Below are 24,515 nucleotides of genomic sequence, written 5' to 3'. Positions count from 1 at the left end.
TATGGATTGGTACGTGTGCTGTGGATGGGTACATGTGCTGTGGATGGGTACGTGTTCTGTGGATGGGTAATGTATGTCTGTGGATGGGTACGTGTGCTGTGGATGGGTACGTGTGCTGTGGATGTGCACGTGTGCTGTGGATGGGTACGTGTGCTGTGGATGGGTACGTGTGCTGTGGATGGGTGTGTATTGTGGATGGGTGTGTGTTGTGGATGGGTACGTGTGTTGTGAATAGGTACATGTGGTATGGATTGGTACATGTGTTGTGGATGGGTACCTGTGTTGTGGATGGGTGCGTGTTCTGTGGATGGGTACGTGTGCTGTGGATGGGTACGTGTGTTGTGGATGGGTGTGTGTGTTGTGGATGGGTACATGTGTTGTGGATGGGTGTGTGTTCTGTGGATGGGTACGTGTTCTGTGGTTGGGTGTTCGTTGTGGATGGATACTTGTGTTGTGGATGGGTATGTGTGTTGTGGATGTTTGCGTGTGTTATGGATTGGTACGTGTGTTGCGAATGGGTACGTGTGTAGTGGATGGGTACGTGTGCAGTGGATGGGTACGTGTGCAGTGGATGGATACGTGTGTTGTGAATGGGTACGTGTGCTGTGGATGGGTAAGTGTGCTGTGGATGGGTATGTGTTCTGTGGATGGTTACGTGTTCAGTGGATGGATACGTGTGCAGTGGATGGAAACGTGTGTTGTCAATGGGTACGTGTGCTGTGGATGGGTACGTGTTTGTGGATGGGTGAGTGTGTTGTGAATGGGTACGTGTGCTGCAGATGGGTATGTGTGCTGTGAATGGGCACGTATGCTGTGGATGGGTAAGTGTGTTATGGATGGGTGCGTGTTGTGGATGGGTACGTGTGTTGTGGATGGGTAGGTGTGTTGAGGATGGGTGTGTGTTGTGGATGGGTACGTGTGTTGTGGACGGGTCCGTGTGTTGTAGGTGGGTGCGTGTGTTATGGATGGGTATGTGTGCTGTGGATGGGTATGTGTGTTGAGGATGGGTGTGTGTTGTGGATGGGTACGTGTGTTGTGGACGGGTACATGTGTTGTGGATGGGTATATGTGTTATGGATGGGTACATGTGTTGTGGATGGGTACATGTGTTGTGGATGGGTGTGTGCTGTGGATGGGACGTGTATTGTGGATGTGTAGGTGTGTTGTGAATGGGCATGTGTTCTGTGGATGGGTACGTGTGTTGTGGATGTGTGTGTGTTGTGGATGGGTATGTGTTCTGTGAATGGGTATGTGTGCTGTGGATGGGTACGTGTGCTGTGGATGGGTACGTGTGCTGTGGATGGGTACGTGTGCTACAGATGGGTACGTGTGTTGTGGATGGGTGTGTGCTGTGGATGGCTACATGTGTTGTGAATGGGTACGTGTTCTGTGGATGGGTACGTGTGCTGTGGACGGGTAATGTGTGTTGTGGATGAGTAATGTGTGCTGTGGATGGGTATGTGTGCTGTGGATGGATATGTGTGCAGTGGATGGGTATGTGTGCTGTGGATGGGTACGTGTGTTGTGGATGGGTGTGTGCTGTGGATGGCTACATGTGTTGTGAATGGGTACGTGTTCCGTGGATGGGTACGTGTGCTGTGGAAGGGAACGTGTGTTGGGGATGGGTATGTGTGCTGTGGATGGCTACATGTGTTGTGAATGGGTACGTGTTCTGTGGATGGGTACGTGTGCTGTGGAATGGAACGTGTGTTGGGGATGGGTACGTGTGCTGTGGATGGGTACATGTGTTGTGGATGGGTACGTGTGCTGTGGATGGGTAAGTGTGCTGTGGATGGATACATGTGTAGTGAATTGGTACGTGTGCTGTGAATGGGTAAGTGTGTTATGGATGGGTGTGTGTTGTGGATGGGTATGTGTGTTGTGGATGGGTACATATTCTGTGGATGGGTACGTGTGTTGTGGATGGTTACGTGTGCTGTGGAAAGGAACATGTGTTGGGGATAGGTACATGTGCTGTGGATGGGTACGTGTGCTGTGGATGGGTACGTGTGCTGTGGATGTGCACGTGTGCTGTGGATGGGTACGTGTGCTGTGAATGGGCACGTGTGCTGTGGATGGGTACATGTGCTGTGGATGGGTACGTGTGCTGTGGATGGGTGTGTATTGTGGATGGGTGTGTGTTGTGGATGGGTACGTGTGTTGTGGATAGGTACATGTGTTATGGATTGGTACATGTGTTGTGGATGGGTGTGTGTTGTGGATGGGTATGTGTGCTGTGGATGGGTACGTGTTCTGTGGATGGGTAATGTATGTCTGTGGATGGGTACGTGTGCAGTGGATGGGTATGTGTGCTGTGGATGTGTACGTGTGTTTTAGATGGGTACGTGTATTTGTGGATGGGTACGTGTGCTGTGGATGGGTACATGTGCTGTGGATGGGTACGTGTTCTGTGGATGGGTAATGTATGTCTGTGGATGGGTACGTGTGCTGTGGATGGGTACGTGTGCTGTGGATGTGCACGTGTGCTGTGGATGGGTACGTGTGCTGTGGATGGGTACGTGTGCTGTGGATGGGTGTGTATTGTGGATGGGTGTGTGTTGTGGATGGGTACGTGTGTTGTGAATAGGTACATGTGGTATGGATTGGTACATGTGTTGTGGATGGGTACCTGTGTTGTGGATGGGTGCGTGTTCTGTGGATGGGTACGTGTGCTGTGGATGGGTACGTGTGTTGTGGATGGGTGTGTGTGTTGTGGATGGGTACATGTGTTGTGGATGGGTGTGTGTTCTGTGGATGGGTACGTGTTCTGTGGATGGGTGTTCGTTGTGGATGGATACTTGTGTTGTGGATGGGTATGTGTGTTGTGGATGTTTGCGTGTGTTATGGATTGGTACGTGTGTTGCGAATGGGTACGTGTGTAGTGGATGGGTACGTGTGCAGTGGATGGGTACGTGTGCAGTGGATGGATACGTGTGTTGTGAATGGGTACGTGTGCTGTGGATGGGTAAGTGTGCTGTGGATGGGTATGTGTTCTGTGGATGGATACGTGTTCAGTGGATGGATACGTGTGCAGTGGATGGAAACGTGTGTTGTCAATGGGTACGTGTGCTGTGGATGGGTACGTGTTTGTGGATGGGTGAGTGTGTTGTGAATGGGTACGTGTGCTGCAGATGGGTATGTGTGCTGTGAATGGGCACGTATGCTGTGGATGGGTAAGTGTGTTATGGATGGGTGCGTGTTGTGGATGGGTACGTGTGTTGTGGATGGGTAGGTGTGTATTGTGGATGGGTACGTGTGTTGTAGATGGGTATGCATTGTGGATGGGTACGTGTGCTGTGTATGGATATGTGTGCAGCGAATGGGTATGTGTGTAGAGGATGGGTACGTGTGCCGTGGATGGGTACGTGTGCAGTGGATGGGTACGTGTGCAGTGGATCGGTACGTGTGCAGTGGATGGGTATGTGTGCTGTGGATGTGTACGTGTGTTTTAGATGGGTACGTGTATTTGTGGATGGGTACGTGTGCTGTGGATGGGTACATGTGCTGTGGATGGGTACGTGTTCTGTGGATGGGTAATGTATGTCTGTGGATGGGTACGTGTGCTGTGGATGGGTACATGTGCTGTGGATGGGTGTGTGTTCTGTGGATGGGTAATGTATGTCTGTGGATGGGTACGTGTGCAGTGGATGGGTATGTGTGCTGTGGATGTGTACGTGTGTTTTAGATGGGTACGTGTATTTGTGGATGGGTACGTGTGCTGTGGATGGGTACATGTGCTGTGGATGGGTATGTGTGCTGTGGATGTGTACGTGTGTTTTAGATGGGTACGTGTGTTTGTGGATGGGTACGTGTGCTGTGGATGGGTACATGTGCTGTGGATGGGTACGTGTTCTGTGGATGGGTAATGTATGTCTGTGGATGGGTACGTGTGCAGTGGATGGGTATGTGTGCTGTGGATGTGTACGTGTGTTTTAGATGGGTACGTGTGTTTGTGGATGGGTACGTGTGCTGTGGATGGGTACATGTGCTGTGGATGGGTACGTGTTCTGTGGATGGGTAATGTATGTCTGCGGATGGGTACGTGTGCTGTGGATGGGTACGTGTGCTGTGGATGTGCACGTGTGCTGTGGATGGGTACGTGTGCTGTGGATGGGTACGTGTGCTGTGGATGGGTGTGTATTGTGGATGGGTGTGTGTTGTGGATGGGTACGTGTGTTGTGAATAGGTACATGTGGTATGGATTGGTACATGTGTTGTGGATGGGTACCTGTGTTGTGGATGGGTGCGTGTTCTGTGGATGGGTACGTGTTCTGTGGATGGGTACGTGTGCTGTGGATGGGTACGTGTGTTGTGGTTGGGTGTGTGTGTTGTGGATGGGTACGTGTTCTGTGGATGGGTACGTGTTCTGTGGATGGGTACGTGTGTTGTGGATGGATACGTGTGTTGTGGATGGGTGCGTGTGTTGTGGATGGGTATGTGTGTTGTGGATGGGTATGTGTGTTGTGGATGGATACGTGTGTTGTGGATGGGTACGTGTGCTGTGGATGGGTATGTGTGTTGTGGATGGGTATGTGTGTTGTGGATGGATACGTGTGTTGTGGATGGGTGCGTGTGTTGTGGATGGATACGTGTGTTGTGGATGGGTGCGTGTGTTGTGGATGGGTATGTGTGTTGTGAATGGGTATGTGTGTTGTGGATGGATACGTGTGTTGTGGATGGATACGTGTGTTGTGGATGGGTGCGTGTGTTGTGGATGGGTACCTGTGCCGTGGATATTTTGGGCTATGAAGAAAGAAGTTCATCTGCTGGATTCTGGCTTCAGTCCTTTGCTGAGAATCCAGTGAATTGTGTTCAGATTATTATTGAAGTATTTTTTAGTAGAATCTCTTCTACATTATCCTGAGTTTATTTGAGCTTCCTCCAATGAAATCCCCTTCTTCTCTGATTACTCGTGCCTGCAGTGTGACTTTATCAAGTTGTTTAAAGCACAGCAATCAATGATTATCAATACCTTGGCTAACTCTTAATGTGACAAGCCCTTTGATTTGTTTATGCAACATGAATGTTTTTTTGAGCATACTGTTGCTAAAAATTCAAATCAGTTGCAAGCACTTCTTCACATGTTGGTCTTTGGAGCTTCAATGATTAGAGAAACCAATGTCCTAAATAGTTATCCACAGACTGATGTAAAATGACTAATCAAGGCAACAAAGCATTGACTTGCATGATTCTGTCGTGATGATTGTGATTACATACTCATAGGCAGGAAATCAATAGTGAAGGTGTAGGCACTGAGAATCAAGGCTTGTATCGCCATAATAAGGTTCTTCATTCAGTGAAATTCGATTCGGTTATGTCACTGTTGGTTTTCCAGGAAGGAATTGGTGAAGTTGAATCTTCAAATGAAAAAGGCACTTGGGATTTTATCATGTTATATATGTAATTACTGTGGTTGTAAGGTTTAACTGATGTCAGTTTAATGCTGTATGTACCTTCACAAATATTGACCATACAGCCTCTGTCCTGTGATTTTTAAAAAAATCTCTGCCCAGGGAGAACAACAACACTTTGTTAGTGACTCATTATGGAATCACAGGCGCTGATTTTTCTTAATTCTTTATTTCCCTGGCAAAACCTACTCCTTGGGAAGATTGTCAAGAAAAGGTGAACAAAGGCCCTTATAATTCAGCATCTCTCTCCTTTACTATATCCTGAGATTCTTTGGGCTTCCTCCAAGCAGTGGTCTATGAAAGGAATGGAAACAAACAGGGAGCTGGGATTCAGTTAGCAAAGCCTGAGACCTCAATTCTGTGTTTGCACATTTCGTGGATAAAACTAGTTCATGGAAAAGCTCAGCAGGTCTCGAAGCATCTGTGAAGGATCACCAGACCCAAAACATTAACGCTGATTTATCTTTTTAGGTGCTGCCAGACCTGCTGAACTTTCCCAGCAGTTTCTGATTTTGTTTCTGATTTACAGCATCAGTTCATGATCTGACTCATCATACTCATTGAGACTACACCTAATCAGGGCCTACACAGAGGAGACTGGGTAAACTGGCCTTTCTCTGTCTACATTCAGATTTCTTTGTCTATATCCAAGCCTGATTCCCCTGGCCTACACATATAGACCGAGACACAAGATGGCCTGTCATCTTACTTTGTTCATTCTTTTCCTTCTCTAGAATCTGTAAAAGGAGTGAAATGCACCTTTGTTCACAGCTCATTATGTTTATATGGAAATATGTTGGGATAAAGAAGGTTTAGGTCGAGTGTATGGTGCTGGAAAAGCACAGTAGGTCAGGCAGCTTCTGAAGAGCAGGAGAATCGACATTTCGGCACAAACTCTTCATCATGTAGAAGAGATTCCTCGGATGCTGCCTGACTGGCTGTGCTTTTCCAGCACCATACTTTTGACTCTGATCTCCAGCATCTGCACTCCTCACTTCCTCCATAAGGAAGGTTTAAGTCAATTAAGTCAATTATATTAAATTATATTATATCAATTATATTATATTGGATGAGCCAATTTTGAGAAAAGTGACCTAATTTGGCAACTATGCTCCATTCAGATAGTTTTAGTTATCCTATTTAGAGATGCTAAAACACACCTCTGGAGTATGAGACTTGACACCAGGCCTCCTGGTCCAGACATAGGAACATTACCAGTTCACAAGAGCCTCCCATGAATTATTTATTTTAAGTGGGCACTGAGTCATTGCAATACTCTTTAGATGTTCTTGGATTTTGAGACCATGGCATTATTTGCATTTCATACATTGGCTCAAGTGCAAGAGCAAGAGCACTATAGATACTTGCAGATCACTTCTAGAAACATGACACACATTAGATGCTATTGGGCCTGATTACAAACAGAACAAAACAAACAAAACCTATTCTGCATCAACACATTGGATGATGAATGTCAATCCTTATATTTCACTGGAATAGACCTCTCCGCAGAATGTGGTTTTCCAGATTTAGAAAGCAACTTGATATCTGACTTCAGGGGTTAGGTTATGAGGCAACCTTACACAAATTAGACCTGTTTTCTCAAGAATTTAGAAGGTTAAGGGGTGATCTGATTGAAGTCTTCAAAATATTAACAGGAAAAGACAGAGTGGATAAAGACAAACTATTTCCACTGGTTGGGGATTCTAGAACTAGGGGCACAGTGTGAGAATTAGGGCCAGATCATAAGACCATAAGACCATAAGACATAGGAGTGGAAGTAAGGCCATTCGGCCCATCGAGTCCACTCCGCCATTCAATCATGGCTGATGCGCATTTCAGCTCCACTTGCCAGCGTTCTCCCCGTAGCCCTTAATTCCTCTAGACAACAAGAACCTATCAATCTCGGCCTTGAAGACATTTAGCGTCCCGGTTTCCACTGCACTCCGTGGCAATGAATTCCACAGGCCCACTACTCTCTGGCTGAAGAAATGTCTCCGCATTTCCGTTCTGAAATGACCCCCTCTAATTCTAAGGCTGTGTCCACGGGTCCTAGTCTCCTCGCCTAACAGAAACAATTTTCTAGCATCCACCTTTTCAAAGCCATGTATTATTTTGTACGTCTCTATTAGATCTCCCCTTAATCTTCTAAACTCCAACGAATACAATCCCAGTATCCTCAGCCGTTCCTCATATGCTAGACCTGTCATTCCAGGGATCATCCGTGTGAATCTCCGCTGGACACGTTCCAGTGCCAGTATGTCCTTCCTGAGGTGTGGGGACCAAAACTGGACACAGTACTCCAAATGGGGCCTAACCAGAGCTTTATAAAGTCTTAGTAGTACATCTCTGCTTTTATATTCCAACCCTCTTGAGATAAGAGACAACATTGCATTCGCTTTCTTAATCACAGACTCAACCTGCATGTTTACCTTTAGAGAATCCTCGACTAGCACTCCCAGATCCCTTTGTGCTTTGGCTTTATTAAGTTTCTCACCATTTAGAAAGTAGTCCATTCCTATATTCTTTTTGCCAAAGTGCAAGACCTCGCACTTGCTCACGTTAAATTCCATCAGCCATTTCCTGGACCACTCTCCCAACCTGTCTAGATCCTTCTGTAGCCTCCCCACTTCCTCAGTACTACCTGCCTGTCTACCTAACTTTGTATCATCGGCAAACTTCGCTAGAATGCCCCTGGTTCCCTCATCCAAATCATTAATATATAATGCGAACAGCTGTGGCCCCAGCACCGAACCCTGCGGGACACCGCTCGTCACCGGCTGCCATTCTGAAAAAGAACCTTTTATCCCAACTCTCTGCCTTCTGTTAGATAGCCAATCCTCAATCCATCCCAGCAGCTCACCTCGAACACCATGGGCCCTCACCTTGCTCAGCAGTCTCCCGTGTGGCACCTTATCAAAGGCCTTTTGAAAGTCCAGATAGACCACATCCACTGGGTTCCCCTGGTCTAACCTACTTGTTACCTCTTCAAAAAATTCCAACAGGTTTGTCAGGCATGACCTCCCTTTACTAAATCCATGTTGACTTGTTCTAATCAGACTCTGCTCTTCCAAGAATTTAGAAACCTCATCCTTAATGATGGATTCTAGAATTTTACCAACAACCGAGGTTAAGCTGATTGGCCTATAATTTTCCATCTTTTGCCTTGATCCTTTCTTGAACAAGGGGGTTACTACAGCCATCTTCCAATCGTCCGGGACCTTTCCTGACTCCAGTGACTCTTGAAAGATCTCAACCAATGCCTCTGCTATTTCCTCAGCAACCTCTCTCAGAACTCTAGGGTGTATCCCATCGGGGCCAGGAGATTTATCAATTTTAAGACTTTTTAACTTTTCTAGCACTATCTCTTTCGTCAAGAGAGATCGTCAAGAGAGATATTAGGAAGCATCCTTCATGTGTACAAGTGCTTCCGATCATCTCTCTTCCACAACTGGCAGTGGATGCTGCATCAATTGTTAATTTTAAAATGGACATAGATACATTTTTGTTCAGCAAAGATTTTAAGGGATATGAATCAAAGACAGGTGTATAAAATTAGACCACGGTTCAGTCACAATATAACTGAATGGTGGGACAGACTCAAGAGGCTGAATGGTCTAGTCCTAGAGACTGAAGATGGTGACTGTCGTGCCCTGGAGAGATGACAGTATTGTTGTGGGACTGTTTTATTTCACTGTTGTGTCTTATTTTCATATGAGTGGCATGTTTAATTATAATCGGAGCAAATACTAATCTTTAATGTAACACAAAGGTGACTGTGAGTGGTTACCTCTTGTTTGAGACATTGGTGGTGACTGCAGTGACAGAAGCCAGTGAGATGGTGTCAGGGTCCAGGCCACCTCCGAGCCGCATAGCCTTTCTGTCCAGATCCTCCGTTTCCAGGACAGCGGGTTCATCTGGAAGAATCAAAGCAGTTTCTGTTCAATCAAATGGATCCAGAACTCCTTACATTGACAGAGATAGTTCAGAAGAGAATATCGTCTAAGTTATAAAAATGATAAATTAAGAGGGTCAATGTATAATTAAGAAATCAGTGAGGATATTAGATTTAGTCCAATAGATTTCTGCCCAGGTCTGAACTGCGCGTAAGGTAAAGCAGAGAATACAGCAATACACCCAAATAATATCCAGAAGGTAACAGCGACAGGTGGAGTGAGAATTGGAACAGGCACTTTGAAGAATTAGAGATTGTGCAGCAGTTGAGTCACTTAGCTTTTAAAGCAGGCTCTGTCCTGCTGTCTGTGGGTCCCAGATTTTAAATGTGAACACAGTCACAGATATCAACAGGAGCACCAACTAAAATACAAAACCGGGGGGGGGACGACGACAATGTGCAACTGAACTAAAATACATTGTGATGATGCTGTGGCTTTAAGAGATGTGTTTTGTCCTGGGTTTTCTTTAAAACAGAGTTTGGAAGACAGGTAACGAGCAGTCTATGAGAAGATAAACAACTTGTGAGGCCTTGGGTGCTTTTCTTTAAAAGGCTTGAACAATAGAAGCAGCCTGAGTGGGTGTGGTCAAGCTCCCATCCACACAACCAGAGATTTTAGGTTTAGCTTTCAGCAGTTGCTTTTGGAGTCTTGATTCCTCTCTCAATTACAGCCAAATGCTAGGGGTTCTCCTCCTAGGCGACTGGAGTTACATGTGAGACAAAATCTGTTACCTGAACTTGCCTTTTGGCAAGGGTATGTTTATGGGATGTTACTACTTTGGAACAGCTAATTAGTAATAGTTACTGCATCTATTATTCTGTTAGGTTTTCCGTAATTCCTAGTTCTGATTTCTTCAGTTGTATGTTAACTATAGCTCTTGAATAAGTTGTGTTTTGTTTGATGTTGAGTAGTTTGACCAATCGATTGCGTCTAGAACACAGCACCTAGCACTTACTCTTAAAATAAGAAAAAGTTAGGATCTAGGCTACCTTCTTAAAACATATAGAGGCAGTCTGATCTGGTCCATAACAATATCCATTATGGGAGTTAGGGAAATTCAAGTGATGGATGGGTGTGGTGGAAAAGTACAAGTGATAATGAAGATTGCAAAGAATAACAAGGAATGATCAAGAATAGATTTGCTATGATTTATTACTGTCATGTGTACTAAGGTACAGTGCAAAATGTTGTCTTATGTACTTTACAGGCAGATCATACTGTACAAGTGCATCAGGGTAACAGGACCGAGTAGAAGATATAATGTTTCCGCTGGCAAGGGGAGTTACAGAGGGGATGCAGTAGATAGTAGCCTGATTGCATTCATTACCAATAAAGACAGACACAGGAAAGCACTTTCTTATTAATGCTTTAATGTTTTAGTAATACAGAGGAACCTCAATTATCTGAATATCAATCATCCGAATTTCGAATCATCCGAATTTCGGATTATCCGAAGAAGATCTCAAGGTCCTGATAAAAACATTACATCAAAGAAGTGTTTCCAACACTGATCGTATCTTTTGTTTAAGATGATTAAAAATGAACTTGACTTATGGAAATGCTGCTGAGAATAGTCCTGGACATCAATGGGAGCCCAGGCACCGTCTCCAAATGACTGACTGCCCGCCCTCTCTCTCTCTCCCCCCCACACTTTCCCTGCAGTTCTACACAGGAGTGTACCCTAAACCCCCCTTCCCCAGATAATCTCTCCAACATTGCATGGAACTTGTCAAAAAGTTGCAGTAAAGAGTTGTGCATGTGCTATTTTGAGACTCACCCCATACCCCCCCCACCCCAAAAGGCAATAGCAGTCTTGCTGTTGGTGTCCAGTCTGGCTACCCCCCGGGGGGGGCGATGGGAGGGGAGGGGTGTTTGGTGGGGATGGACGAGGGGCTGACAGGGGTTGGGGCACATGGCTGGTGGGGCAAGCAGGTTGAACAGGGGGCAGGGGGCGGATGGAGGGCGGAGTTGGGGTTGGGGGGGTCAGCTTCAGCAATGCTGCAGGCCCCTTACACATAAGTGTGTGTCTGCTCAGAAAGAGACCCTGAGACAGAGAGAGGGAACAAGGCAGGCAGACCGAGGAAAAAGGAACCTTCAGAGTCCCAGAGGAGAGGCATTAAATCAGTTATCCAAATAATCAATTATCTGAACGAAATACTGCTCGCTCATCTCCTTCAGATAATCGAGGTTCCTCTGAATTCTGTTAAACAGCACATTTCCCCACAGTTCTCTTAACTGTTTTTCTGATATCTTGTTCCTTTCATTGTTTGTTGATTGATCTAATCTTCTTTCCTGTATTAGCATATAGTCCTGTCATGAACTTCATTGGTCATGTTTCATTTCATTTTTTACTCACTTCTAATCATGTTATTCCTTCTTATTATTACAGATGTTGTGGTTAAGGGAAGGTTTGAAGTTGCATTTAAGGTTTAAAACAATTACTCAGGCCTTTTCAAAGGAGGGAATCATTAATGCCTCAGATAACGTGTGGTTTTGGGTGAGAAGGTAATAGTCCCTGATGCTGACACAGGGGTGGGGTTCGATACATTTACTCTCATTACGAGTACCAGTGATGAATGCAACTAATTTTGGGTTGACACTCCAACTAGACCGGTTAAATCTACATCATGGCTTACACAAACCATGAATATAATCACTGAACAGAGAATAGGTTGGAACACTAGAAACTCTGGAATTTAAATAGCCAGTATGATCCTTTCATGGTCTTTCTGGTGTATCCAAAAAGGCTTTGCAATAGGATAAATGCACTCTAGCACACCTTGTCTTACTGAATGGGAATTTGCTAGGATGTCCCTTTTTTATATTTTATGATTCATTGAATTTATTGTACTTTGTTTGTACTTTACCACAATGACTTTTACATTTAACCTCAAAGGCAGAATACAAACTAAGTTACTGAAGGAATGTGCACCAAGGAGCGTTGGACCAAATTTAAGCTTCAGCTTATTGAACAACATTCGAACTGAAAAGTTTGTCACCATGTAAGTGGATGGGTTTTGAAAGTTTTAGAATTTCACTCAGTACGTTTAGGACAAAGTAACCCACTTAATTGGGAGGACATTCACAAATATCCACTCACTCCATCATCATCACTTAGTACCAACAATGTGTACCATTTACAGGAGACGCACTATCAAAATTCACCAAGGCTCATTAGACCGCACCTTCCAAACCCATGACTTCTTCTATTTAGAACGAGCAGGGAAGCAGATACATGGGAACATCACCACCTACAAGTTCCCCTCCAAGCCGCTCACTATCCTGACTTGGAGATATATCGCCATTCTTTCACTGTCACTGGGTCAAAATCCTGGAATTCCCTCCCTAAGGACATTATGGGTCAACCAACAGCATGTAGACGGCAACGGGTCAAGAGGGCAGCTCACCCCCACCTTCTCAACAGCAACTTGGGACGGGCAATAACTACTTGCCCAGCCAATGATTCCGGAATCCCATGAATGAATAAAATAAAATAAAGTTCTATTATTGGTTTCTAAACTGCCGATTACAGTACATTGATTATGTCATCTCAGTTTCCTATGATCCTCTTTAAAAAGGCATGAAATCCTTTTTCAATTAAAACATGATATTGGATTATTTAAGATATTGAACACAAAGGCATTGAATTAATTGGACTTTAAAATTATGATGAAAATACAATTTCTAAGGTAGTGTCACCAATTGTTATGCTATTTCGGGTGTCAAAGATAAGCTTTAACTTGAGAAGTTATGATATCAGGAAGGATTCTGGGAGAAACAGTGTGACAAATATTCCTTGTAATCCAATACCTTATGACTGAAAAGTGGCTCTGTATCAATAAACAAATGGCCATCCATAATGTCTAAGAAGTGGACTTGGTTTGGAGAGTATATTTTTGTTTTGGTAGTAGGGAGGGTGAGTGTGTTTTCTTTATTGCTCACTTAATGGGACACTGAGAGGTATGAAGCTGTAGCAAAATACTGAAATGAAAGAATCAAGGAGTTGATCAAACTAACACATTGAGCTAAATAGCAGCTGATTACTCTTTAAGTTAGCAGGCAACCTACTGGAAAGAGATTGGTTCATTCTTCAGAGGATTAGATTTCTTTTCAGAAGATTGTTTATAAGATGATCAGAGGAATAGATAGAGTAGACAGTCAGAAACTTTTTCCCCGGGTACAACAGAGTGTTACAAGGGGACATAGATTTAAGGTGAAGGGTGGAAGGTATAGGGGAGATGTCAGGGGTGGGTTCTTTACCCAGAGAGTGGTGGGGGCATGGAATGCGCTGCCCGTGGGAGTGGTAGAGTCAGAATCATTGGCGACCTTTAAGCGGCATTTGGATAGGTACATGGATGGGTGCTTAATCTAGGTTAGAAGTTCGGCACAACATCGTGGGCCGAAGGGCCTGTTCTGTGCTGTATTGTTCTATGTTCTATGTTCTATGGTATTTGGGATCCAGTATACAAATAAGACTTTGTAAGTCGAAGAAGTGACATTGAATCCATGGTCTCTAAAGCTTTGCACCACTGAGATATATTTCACTTCATCACTACATCTGATGTAGGCTGATTGATTGCTTTGATGACTCAGTTGTTTGATAGGACAACAATAAAGTTATTATTAGGCTGGCAGTAGATGTATTTCCAAACTAGATTTTTTCATATTTATTGTACAGTTTGAAGGCCAATTTTGGGCTGAAAGTTCCCACTTTTTTGGCATTTTTTTGACTGGTACTCGTGAAGCAAACTTTTCTCAATCTTCATCTTGTTACTTATGAGACTGGCATCTTCCGTGCCTGCGTTGTGAAATTGTGTGGCAAGAAAAAGGAAGGTGAGCTCATCGCTGCCAGGTCTTTACAGTGTTTGTGCCACTGCACATCCATAGAACTGGAAGGTGTTGGAAAGTGTTTTTTAAATATTCACTTTGACACAGGCTGAGGAAACGGAACGGTTGATGTAGAAGACCAGTGCAAACAAAAACAAAATGGGTTATTAATCATCGGGAAAGTGAAAGACAATAACATGGATGTAAAGGAGGGTATGAAAGGGCGATTAATGAGATGCAGATTCCTGGAAAAAGAGGTAAATGCCACTTTATTGAGAGATTCTGAAAATGCCATTTAAACCACGAGGGGCAAATTCAGAATTTTATTTCCTAAACATTGAGATTTTTTTTGAAGCCATATTTTCCCAAATTTCCTGACATTGCCGACATTACTCAAGGGAGTGGAATGTTCTGTCCTTGGAGTACTTGCTGAAAGCCTAGTTTGCTGTAGACCCAGGTATGCTGACTGATACAAACAAACAGTTTGTCCTTAAATGGTTTCATGAAGGCTTTCTTATATTTTACAAAGTAATCACTGCAAGGTAACATTCATTTTTCTCTTCATGAATCCACAGTGAGTCGTATGAATCAGTGTGGGATTGTTGCTTATTCATACAGAACAGTAGAAAGTGCGTTTTATATAAAATCTTCAATATTTAGAGGTGATAATAGCTCAGCTTAGAGAGATTTGTTTTTACTTATATATGCATTTTTCATATTTTTGTTTCCTCATGTGAGTTACTGTTAGTCATTTATAAATAATGTACTGCAGGGCACTCCTTAAAAGGTCAGCTTTTATTGAAGCCGGATGAAATTTTCTGATGGAATTGTGTCAGTTTGGTGTGAAAGAGAAATTAAACTTTATCAGAAGTGTACCTGCATGGCCCTTCTTATGATCATCTTTAGCATGACGTGCCTTTCCAAGCTTCATTCCTGAAAAGACTCCTTTGCCACTTGTTCTGTAAAATAACAAATTCTCATGTAAGTTTTATCACATTTAGCAGATTCCATGGCTAAGATGTATTCAAACTGGCCTAGCAATTCTGTTTCATTACATTGGGTTTTGGTGCAATGGAATCAAGTCAGGGTCAGCAGCACAGAAACTCACAGAATTCTAAAGATAATTTTCACACAGTGCCTCCTCAAACTTGTGCAATGTTTTGTGTGTTCTCAAAGTAGCACATATTAGAAGGTCTAAAATTGGCCAAACTGTTACAGAAGGATTCATTAGCATTGGGAGAATTGGATATTTGTTTCTTTTGAGGTCTTCAAAGAAGCTTTAAAATAAACTGATTATTTTCATTGCAAGGACATTAAAAAGTAAGCTTTTTTCTTTTAATTTACAAGAAAATAATAACTCTGACATTTGTTCACCTGTCTTTAATGTTGAAGAGATAGGGATTGAGTTGTATCAATAACTTCAAAGGTTTTCATATATTCAACTCTGGAGGATTGGTTTATTCAGCTGTGCAATGCACTTCCATTATAAATGCCTGCTTAATTCAATATGCACTAACAGATCCAGCTAACCAGGAGTTATCAATACAATCAAATCTTATTATGCATGCTTGGCTGAGCTCCAACCACACTAATAGTTCAGTTCAGCAGAGATGTTGAAACAGCTGTAAAGAGGGTTTTGTGTTTACTTAGTTTGATGATTTTATGACCACCTAATAGGATGATAATTTTTTAAATACTGTTCTACAGTTTCATAAACATCTTGAAGACTTTCTATTGTGTTCAAGGCACATGGTTGATACTGAGTGATTGGATATGGGGATTGAGTAGAATGGGAGGGGATGCATAGATATGAGTGCCATGGAGCGGATACTGTAGGTGAGTGATTTGGAGTGATGGCACGGGAGATTGATGACAGGCAGTCCCAGGGTCATCTATGAAATTGAGCTGAGGTCCCTATGAGTCAGGATGAGTCTTCTAACTGGATTCTTATGTTCGGAAATGGTCTGACTCATGAGTTTAAACTTGAATATGAAATTTAGGATTTTGGACTTGATTGGGTATATGACTAGACCACACATCTGATCTCAGGGTTCTCTGTACATTAACAAGTACATTAGCATTGGTCTGCTAGTTTTCCTTTCATCAGAACATGGAGGGTGTTGCATCCAGAGTGAATTCCGAACTGAACACACCGGGAAGAATGTTTTCAGGAATTGCGTCTGGAGTTTAATGGTGGGGTGGGGGGGGGGGGAGGGGGGGGGGGGGTGTGTGTGGTTGAATTGACAGAACAATTCAACAATTCTCAAGCTTGCCCCAGTATTGCTCAGAGGTCCAGGCAATTCGAGTTCTCATGTAGCTTTTAAATACAAAGCTTGACAATCTCCAACATGAACACTGTGCGAAGGTTCCAGAAAGGAGATCAGGATGGGAACCTACATCGACCAGTCTCGGGTGTTCAGGTAGATGTTGGTGGGACAGGGGGTGGGGCTCAATCACAGTCAAAGATGGATACTCAGGTCGCAAGTGAGACTCACCCCACAGGCCCCACAAAGAAACCATTTTTTAAAACTTTACCACTTTAGTGCTTTTTTGTGTCATTAATCCATCACAGTGTGGTTCTCTGGTGAGTCTAGCACGAGTCTGTCAGTCTCACAATGCAAAGTTAAAATGGCATCAGGACCTGATTGACATCACCAGACTCCAGTATTTTGACTTTAACAAGGAGTTTCATTGTGGGTGACAAGGATTTAAATGCCAGCTAGTGAGAGAATGGGCAGCATCAAACCAGAAAATAGGATAATGCCTCTTAAACCTCCTAACCACCCCCTCCCCCATTTGGCTCATTTGTATCCCATGGGATGATACTAACCCTTAATGTTTGACTTGGAACTAATTCCCTAAATAGAAAACATTTCCTATTTCAATTGTTCCAGATTTTACTTCGGTAAAATGTTCGATCGCATTTTATTTGCTTATAATCATACAATAACTTAATCCTAATAAATATCAAAAAATATTGTTTATATTTTTATTATATTGAAGGGAATGGATATAAAAACACCATGTGAACCAATTACAACAGAAACAATGGTCAGTGACAAGAAAATGTTTCAGCATCTCACTTCTATAATCATTTCAATGTTTTGCTTAAAAAAAGTATTTTGTAATTTATTAATGAGGTGTGTAATGGATCAACATTCTATGAAACAGTATTCCAAAATATTAATGGCAGAAGTATAACATGGAAGCTAAAATAAATTGAAGAAGAACTATCAGTTTGAAAACCTCTCAAAAATAAAAACAGGAAATTGCTGGAGAAACTCAACAGGTCTGGCAGCATCTGTTTGGAGAGAAAACAGAGTTAGCATTTTAGGTCCCATGACCCTTCTTCAGAATCTCTCAGGTTTGCACAGGGTTTATATCACCGTCATGGAAGTTGTTATTGCACTGTATTAAAATAAGTGAAGCCCCTTCCAATAACTTCACTTTTTCTTTACTCATTTATCTTTTGACTTCCCTTCTTTTGAAACACAACAATTCCCTGCTGCTATTCACTGCAAAAAAAAACACAGAATGTTTCACTTCTTCCAAGGTAACAGAATAATGATGCTGTGAACTAAATACAGGTATATTAAAGAAAATTGCCAAACTATATGACTTTTGGACAACTGGTTTTAAATAGCCTGGCTGCTGTGTTACTGATTTCTCAGTAAGAAGATTAACTTTTTCCATTGATTCATGAGTTCTATCAATGCTAAAAGAGTCATTGAGTCACAGAGCTGTACTGCATGGAAACAGATCCTTCAGTCCAACCTGTTCATCCCAACCCAATCTAGTCCCACCTGCCAGCACCCGACCCATATCCCTCCAAACCCTTCCTATTCATATACCCATCCAATGCCTCTTAAATGTTGCAATTGTACCAGCCTCCACCACATCCTCTGGCAGCTCATTCCATACACGTAATAGCCCTCTTGAGTGAAAAAGGTGCCCCGTAGGTCTCTCTTATATTTTTCCCCTCTCACTCTAAATCTATGCCCTCCAGTTCTGGACTTCTCCACCCCAGGGAATGCCCCTCATGATTTTATAAACCTCTATAAGGTCATCCCCTCAGCCTCCGATGCTCCATGGGCAACAGCCCCAGCCTATTTAACCTCTCCTTATAGCTCAAATCCTCCAACTCTGGCAACATCCTTGTAAATCTTTTCTGAACCCTTTCAAGTTTCACAACATCTTTCCGATAGGAAGGAGACCAGAATTATTCTAAAAGTGGCCTAACCAATGTTCTGTACAGCTACAACCTGACCTTCCAACTCCTGTACTCAGTACGCTGACCAATAAAGGAAAACATACCAAACACCTTCTTCACTATCCTATCGACCTGCGACTCCACTTTCAAGGAGCTATGAACCTGCACTCCAAGGTTTTTTTGTTCAGCAACACTCCCTAGGACCTTACCATTAAGTGTATAAGTCCTGCTAAGATTTGCTTTCTCAAAATGCAGCACCTCACATTTATCTGAATTAAATTCCATCTGCCACTTCCAGCCCAATGGCCCATCTGATCAAGATCCCATTGTAATCTGAGGTAACCTTCTTCGCTGTCCACTACACCTCCAATTTTGGTGTCATCTGCAAACTTACTAACTGTACCTCTTATGTTCGCATCCAAATCATTTATGTAAATGATGAAAAGTAGAGGGCCCAGCACCGATCCTTGTGGCACTCCACTGGTCACAAGCCTCCAGCCTGAAAATCAACTCTCCACCACCACCCTCTGTCTTCTACCTTTGAGCCAGTTCCGTATCCAAATGGCTATGTGTCCCTGTATTCGATCAGATCTAATCTTGCTAACCAGTCTCCCATGGGGAATCTTGCCGAACGTCTTACTGAAGTCCATATGGATCAAGTCTACCGCTCTGCCCTTATCAATCCTCTTTGTTACTTCTTTAAAAAGCCCAATCAAGTTTGTGAGACATTATTTCCCATGCACAAAGCCATGGTGACTATCCCGAATCAGTCCTTGCCTTTCCAAATACATGTATTCCTGTCCCTCAGGATTCCCTCCAACAATGTGCCCACCACCAATGTCAGGCTCACTGGTCTATAGTTCCCTGGCTTGTCCTTACCACCCTTCTTAAACAGTGGCACCACATTTGCCAACCTCCAGTCTTCCGGCATCTCACCTGTGACTATCAATGATACAAATAACTCAGCAAGAGGCCCAGCAATCACTTCTCTAGCTTCCCACAGAGTTCTAGGCTACACCTGATCAGGTCCTGGGGTTTTATCCACTTTTATGCATTTCAAGACATCCAGCACTTCCTCCTCTGTAATCTGGACATTTTGCAAGATGTCACCATCTATTTCCCTACAGTCTATATCTTCCATATCCTTTTCCACAGTAAATACTGATGCAAAATATTCATTTAGTATCTGTTCCATCTCCTGCGGCTCCACACAAAGGCCGCCTTGCTGATCTTTGAAAGGCCCTATTCTCTCCCTAGTTACCCTTTTGTCCTTGATGTATTTGTAAAGACCCTTTGGATTCTCCTTAATTCTATTTGCCAACGCGATCTCATGTCCCCTTTTTGCCCTCCTGTTTTCCCTCTTAAGTATACTTCTCCTGCCTTTATACTCTTCTAAGGATTCACTCGATCTATCCTGTCTATACCTCACATATGCTTCCTTCTTTTTCTTAACCAAACCCTCAAGTTCTTTAATCATCCAGCATTCTCTACACCTACCAGCCTTCCCTTTCACCCTAACAGGAATATACTTTCTCTGGACTCTTGTTATCTCATTTCTGAAGGTTTCCCATTTTCCAGCTAACCCTTTACCTGCGAACATTTGCCCCTAATCAGCTTTTGAAAGTTTTTGCATAATACCATCAAAATTGGCCTTTCTGCAATTTAGAACTTCAACCTTTTGATCTGGCCTATCCTTTTCCATCACTATTTCAAAACTAATAGAATTATGGTCGCTGGCCCCAAAGTGCTCCCCCACTGACACCTCAGTCACCTGCTCTGCCTTATTTCCCAAGAGTAGGTCAAGTTTTGCACCTTCTCTAGTAAGTACATCCATATACTGAATCAGAAAATTGTCTTGTACACATTTAAGAAATTCCTCTCCATCTAAACTCTTAACACTATGGCAGTCCCAGTCGATGTTTGGAAAGTTAAAATTCCCGACCATAACCACCCTATTATTCTTACAGATAGCTGAGATCTCCTTACAAATTTGTTTCACAATTTCCCTCTGAGTATTAGGAGTCTATAATACAATCCCAATAAGGTTATCATCCCTTTCTTATTTCTCAGTTCCACCCAAATATCTTCCCTGGATGTATTCCCGGGAATATCTGCCTACAGTTTAGCACTTTAATCTCTAAACGCTTGTACAGTTCCAAGTAAGAGTGATACCTAATTCAAAACATTTACTCAATTTGTCTTTGCACGGATACTGCCAGGTCTGTTTTTTCCAGCACTTTTTATTCTTGTATCAGATTTTGAGAATCCTCACTACTTTGATTTTGTAATATTTTAATTTTTTATCTAACATTTCTCATGCTTATACAATCCTCCGAACATTTTAACTCAATTTTCGTTTGAAGCCTTTGTAGCATTCGAATATATCAAATCAATTTTGCAACGTATTAAAATATAGATTACTTTAATTAAAAGCTGTTTATTGAAAGCACTGGTTAAAAGGACAACAAATCCCTCAGTGGCAGATCAAATTAGAGAAGCAATTAAATAAATTCCTCAACAAATTGATTTTGCTCGAGTCTTTTCATTAAAGTTATTTGTGAAATGCAGCTTAATTTTATGTGGACCTGATAGGCCTTGTGGTTATATGAACTTGGTCATTAATGAAGTCTGAATTTTTCTTCCATATCAATATTAGATCTAACCCATTTGTCACAAATGCAAGTTGTTGAAAAATATAAGTACATTATCCAACTTTGTATACCTTAGGCATATTAACCGGACATGGAAATGCACACATACTCATTGTTCAAATGACAAACAAAAATATTCTTCGTTTCACTGATGTAATTCTATGTATGTTCTCCTCTGTTGGATTAATTACTTCCAATATTAAAAGTTACTGTATTCTCAAGGAAGTCAAATAGCCTATTTTTAATTTAAAATATATATTTTCTGTAAAGAATGCTTTCAGATAATTTTAGATACTGGTGTTAACTTGCTGAAATGCGTGAATGTTACATACCGTAATTAAATTCTTCCTTCTTCACTTTGAATTTCTTGCACCCGTCAAAATTTCCAATTGAAAGAATAAAGAAAAGAAATTCTTCAAGATATATTGCACCTGTTACTAATTTTCAAACCCATCTTGGAGGTGGTATTGATGACATTCAAAAAGAAGGAGAAAGCTACAAATGGAAATGTTTTTTAGAAAAGACTTTAATTGGGACAGAGGCAGGGGAGTGTGCTGCTGCCAGAGGACACCTGATGAATGTTGCATGAGATGGAGAGAACCTGAGACTCTGAAAGGAACGCTTAGATCATTGATTCCCCCGGCTCCATCTTCCATTTCAAGGGCAACAGTGACACATACTATCTCATAGCTCGAGTAATTCACAAAACCCAACTAAACAACACCCAAAAATCACTTTCAACCATATAACTTCAGCAACATGATGAAATCCAACCAGACTGCTTTACATTTCTTTACAGTTAAACAATTTGCGTTTAATGCCATTTTATATTAGATAATAAAAAATGCATATCAAATAATTCCTTGCCTTCTATTTGCCCATTGTTCCCATTTATTCTTATTTCTTTCACAGAAATTGCTTAAGGCCATACACTTTCAGCTACTTATACCTGAAATGCAGTTTTAGGTGACTTGGGAATTTTATTTCTATTTATTTATTATTTATCGAATTCTAGCTACATTCTTAATTGATGGCTGATTGTAAATAATTAAAGCTAGTCAAATATAGATTTCCCTGTTTTCAATGCGCTTAGTGACACACATTAAATTTTGTAACTACTAAAATATAGATGTTAATTATCCTTTGTATTTGAATTAATTTTATTTTGAGCCTTCATACAGATGAAGATTACTGAGAGAGAGCATTTCCCCACTTGTTGGTTACCTATGACTGCCTTTCTAAAAGCAATTCCTGCCAGTGAACAGGAATCTTGGGCTGAACAGATGCTTGCAGCCATTAACAGTCTGACCTGTAGAAAGACTGGACGTAGCCTGGCGATATAGCTGCTGGAGTTTACTGCTTTCAGTGGAAGACGGAATTGTACTGCAGTCTGCACTGCTGATTGAAACCCTCATTCGTTCAATGCAGCGCTGCAAAATCTGCACTGGCCTCACTGGAGAATTCCAAACTTAAATATGACCCTTCAACTGAGTAAAATGGTACAGGTTCAACAGCTTACAATGGACATGAATGCTGAAGTGATCCATCAGTGGTGCAGTCACTTGACTACATTCATTGCCTTCCTTTTACAGAAACACTGGGATGTATTGAGACTGCAGAAGTGGTGCTGGAGTTTCCCAACATTGAATGGATGGATTGGGGCAAGGGTGTGCCTGTAGTCTTCCCACTGCTGTGCTACCTTGCCAGTGACAAGGAGTGATGGAAGATGCCTTCCCATCAAGGCACCATCCTTTCAGTGAAGAAATTCCTCTTTATTTCAGCTTAGCTTTGAACTGCTCCTCAAGTGTATAATTCAGAGCCCTTTCCTGTTGCCACTGGCATTTCCTCATGGTGCACAGGTATTCTGCCATGTGGTGAAACTGGCAGCTAAAACCATGACCACCTTTAGCCAGCTCCTTTACACACACTGTTTGGCTCATCAAGTAGTCCCTGGTGGCCTGTGACAGAAAATGCCAACTGCCCTCACGAAGTGCCTCTAGTTTCATTCATTTCTTTTAGTATTCATTCATATTAGCTGCAAAAAACATCTAAAAATATAATCAGAGTTTTAAACCCTAAAGCTAACATCTTGTCATTAAAATTATAGGTAATGAATAAAAGGGTAACAGCTTTCACTTTTTAAAGTTATCTTAGCAACTTCAGAAAATCGAACAGAAACAATCAATTTCACAAGGGAGGGAAAGGGCTATGAAGTTCTTTGTAGGTGTGACCTCTCCTCATTGATACCTCTTTAGCCAGACTCTGAATACAGGTTCTGGAGGATCAAGAACTCCTTCCTCCCAATCCAATAGGCAGCCAGGGCTTTTCCTGACAGAGCTGAAAATGTGTTGCTGGAAAAGCGCAGCAGATCAGGCAACATCCAAGGAGCAGGAGAATCGACGTTTCGGGCATGAGCCCTTCTTCAGGAAACCTGATTCTCCTGCTCCTTGGATGCTGCCTGACCTGCTGCGCTTTTCCAGCAACACCTTTTCAGCTCTGATCTCCAGCATCTGCAGTCCTCACTTTCTCCTTTTCCTGACAGTGGCAATAATACAGGGCGGGGAGGGGGTGGGGGGTGTGGGGGTCAGGGGTCATTGCAGGAATCACAGCATCACCTTGATTGGAGGAAGTTCTTGATTGACTTCATCAAATGTTTCAGTGCTGTTCGATGACAGGTTGCTAATGAGCACGTGATTTTCAAAAAGCCTTTGATAAACAAAGTCACTCTGAAGTCAGATTGCAATATTGTATGTGGGGGCAGATCTTAACTTAAAGACTAAATAGAATGCATTTGCCAAGCCTGAGGGTAATAATTAACGGTAACAGTTCTGTAAGTGCAAGACGCAAAATTTGGAGTTTGATTTAGTGCCAGGAACTATTTTCTGTTCCAGAGACAGACATCTGCCATAACTGCTTGTCCAGATTAGATTAGATTACTTACAGTGTGGAAACAGGCCCTTCGGCCCAACAAGTCCACACCGCCCCGCCGAAGCGTAACCCACCCATACCCCTACATCTACATCTACATCTACCCCTTACCTAACACTATGGGCAATTTAGCATGGCCAATTCACCTGACCTGCACATCTTTGGAGTGTGGGAGGAAACCGGAGCACCCGGAGGAAACCCACGTAGACACGGGGAGAATGTGCAAACTCCACACAGTCAGTCGCCTGAGGCGGGAATTGAACCCAGATCTCTGGCGCTGTGAGGCAGCAGTGCTAACCACCGTGCCACCCACATGTTGAATACGGATTTGATACAAGTCTTCAAAAAGGAAGCTGAACAAGTTCTTATCAGCGCAAGGTACTTTTGTTACAGAAACTAGGTGTTTAAATTCAAATGAGGAATATCTATTGCTGTTGGTTGTTTGAGCATGTGCACAATTTCTTCTGGGGTTGTGAGAACTTACACAGCTTGACACAAGACCCCTTGATGGAGCAAGAGTGTTTTATGGAGA

The 24,515-nt window shown here is 42.6% G+C and overlaps 1 protein-coding gene across 9 annotated transcripts in view; it reads right to left on the bottom strand.

Moving 5' to 3' along the window:
- otofa (otoferlin a) overlaps positions 1-24,515 on the bottom strand; it is a 461,762-nt gene that overhangs the window by 202,174 nt on the left and 235,073 nt on the right. For all 9 annotated transcript variants that reach the window (XM_072562753.1, XM_072562744.1, XM_072562806.1 and 6 more), the window contains exons 7-8: positions 15,071-15,153; positions 9,202-9,328 (exon numbers count right to left, since the gene is read on the bottom strand). In XM_072562753.1, coding sequence (XP_072418854.1) covers positions 9,202-9,328; positions 15,071-15,153 — 210 coding nt within the window. The remainder of the gene's footprint in view (positions 1-9,201; positions 9,329-15,070; positions 15,154-24,515) is intronic.

This window comes from Chiloscyllium punctatum, chromosome 3 (assembly GCF_047496795.1).
Source record: "Chiloscyllium punctatum isolate Juve2018m chromosome 3, sChiPun1.3, whole genome shotgun sequence".
In the NCBI taxonomy this organism is placed as follows: Eukaryota; Metazoa; Chordata; class Chondrichthyes; order Orectolobiformes; family Hemiscylliidae; genus Chiloscyllium; species Chiloscyllium punctatum.
The sequence above is the reverse complement of the archived record's forward strand: the minus strand, read 5'-3'. Positions and strand labels throughout refer to the sequence as shown.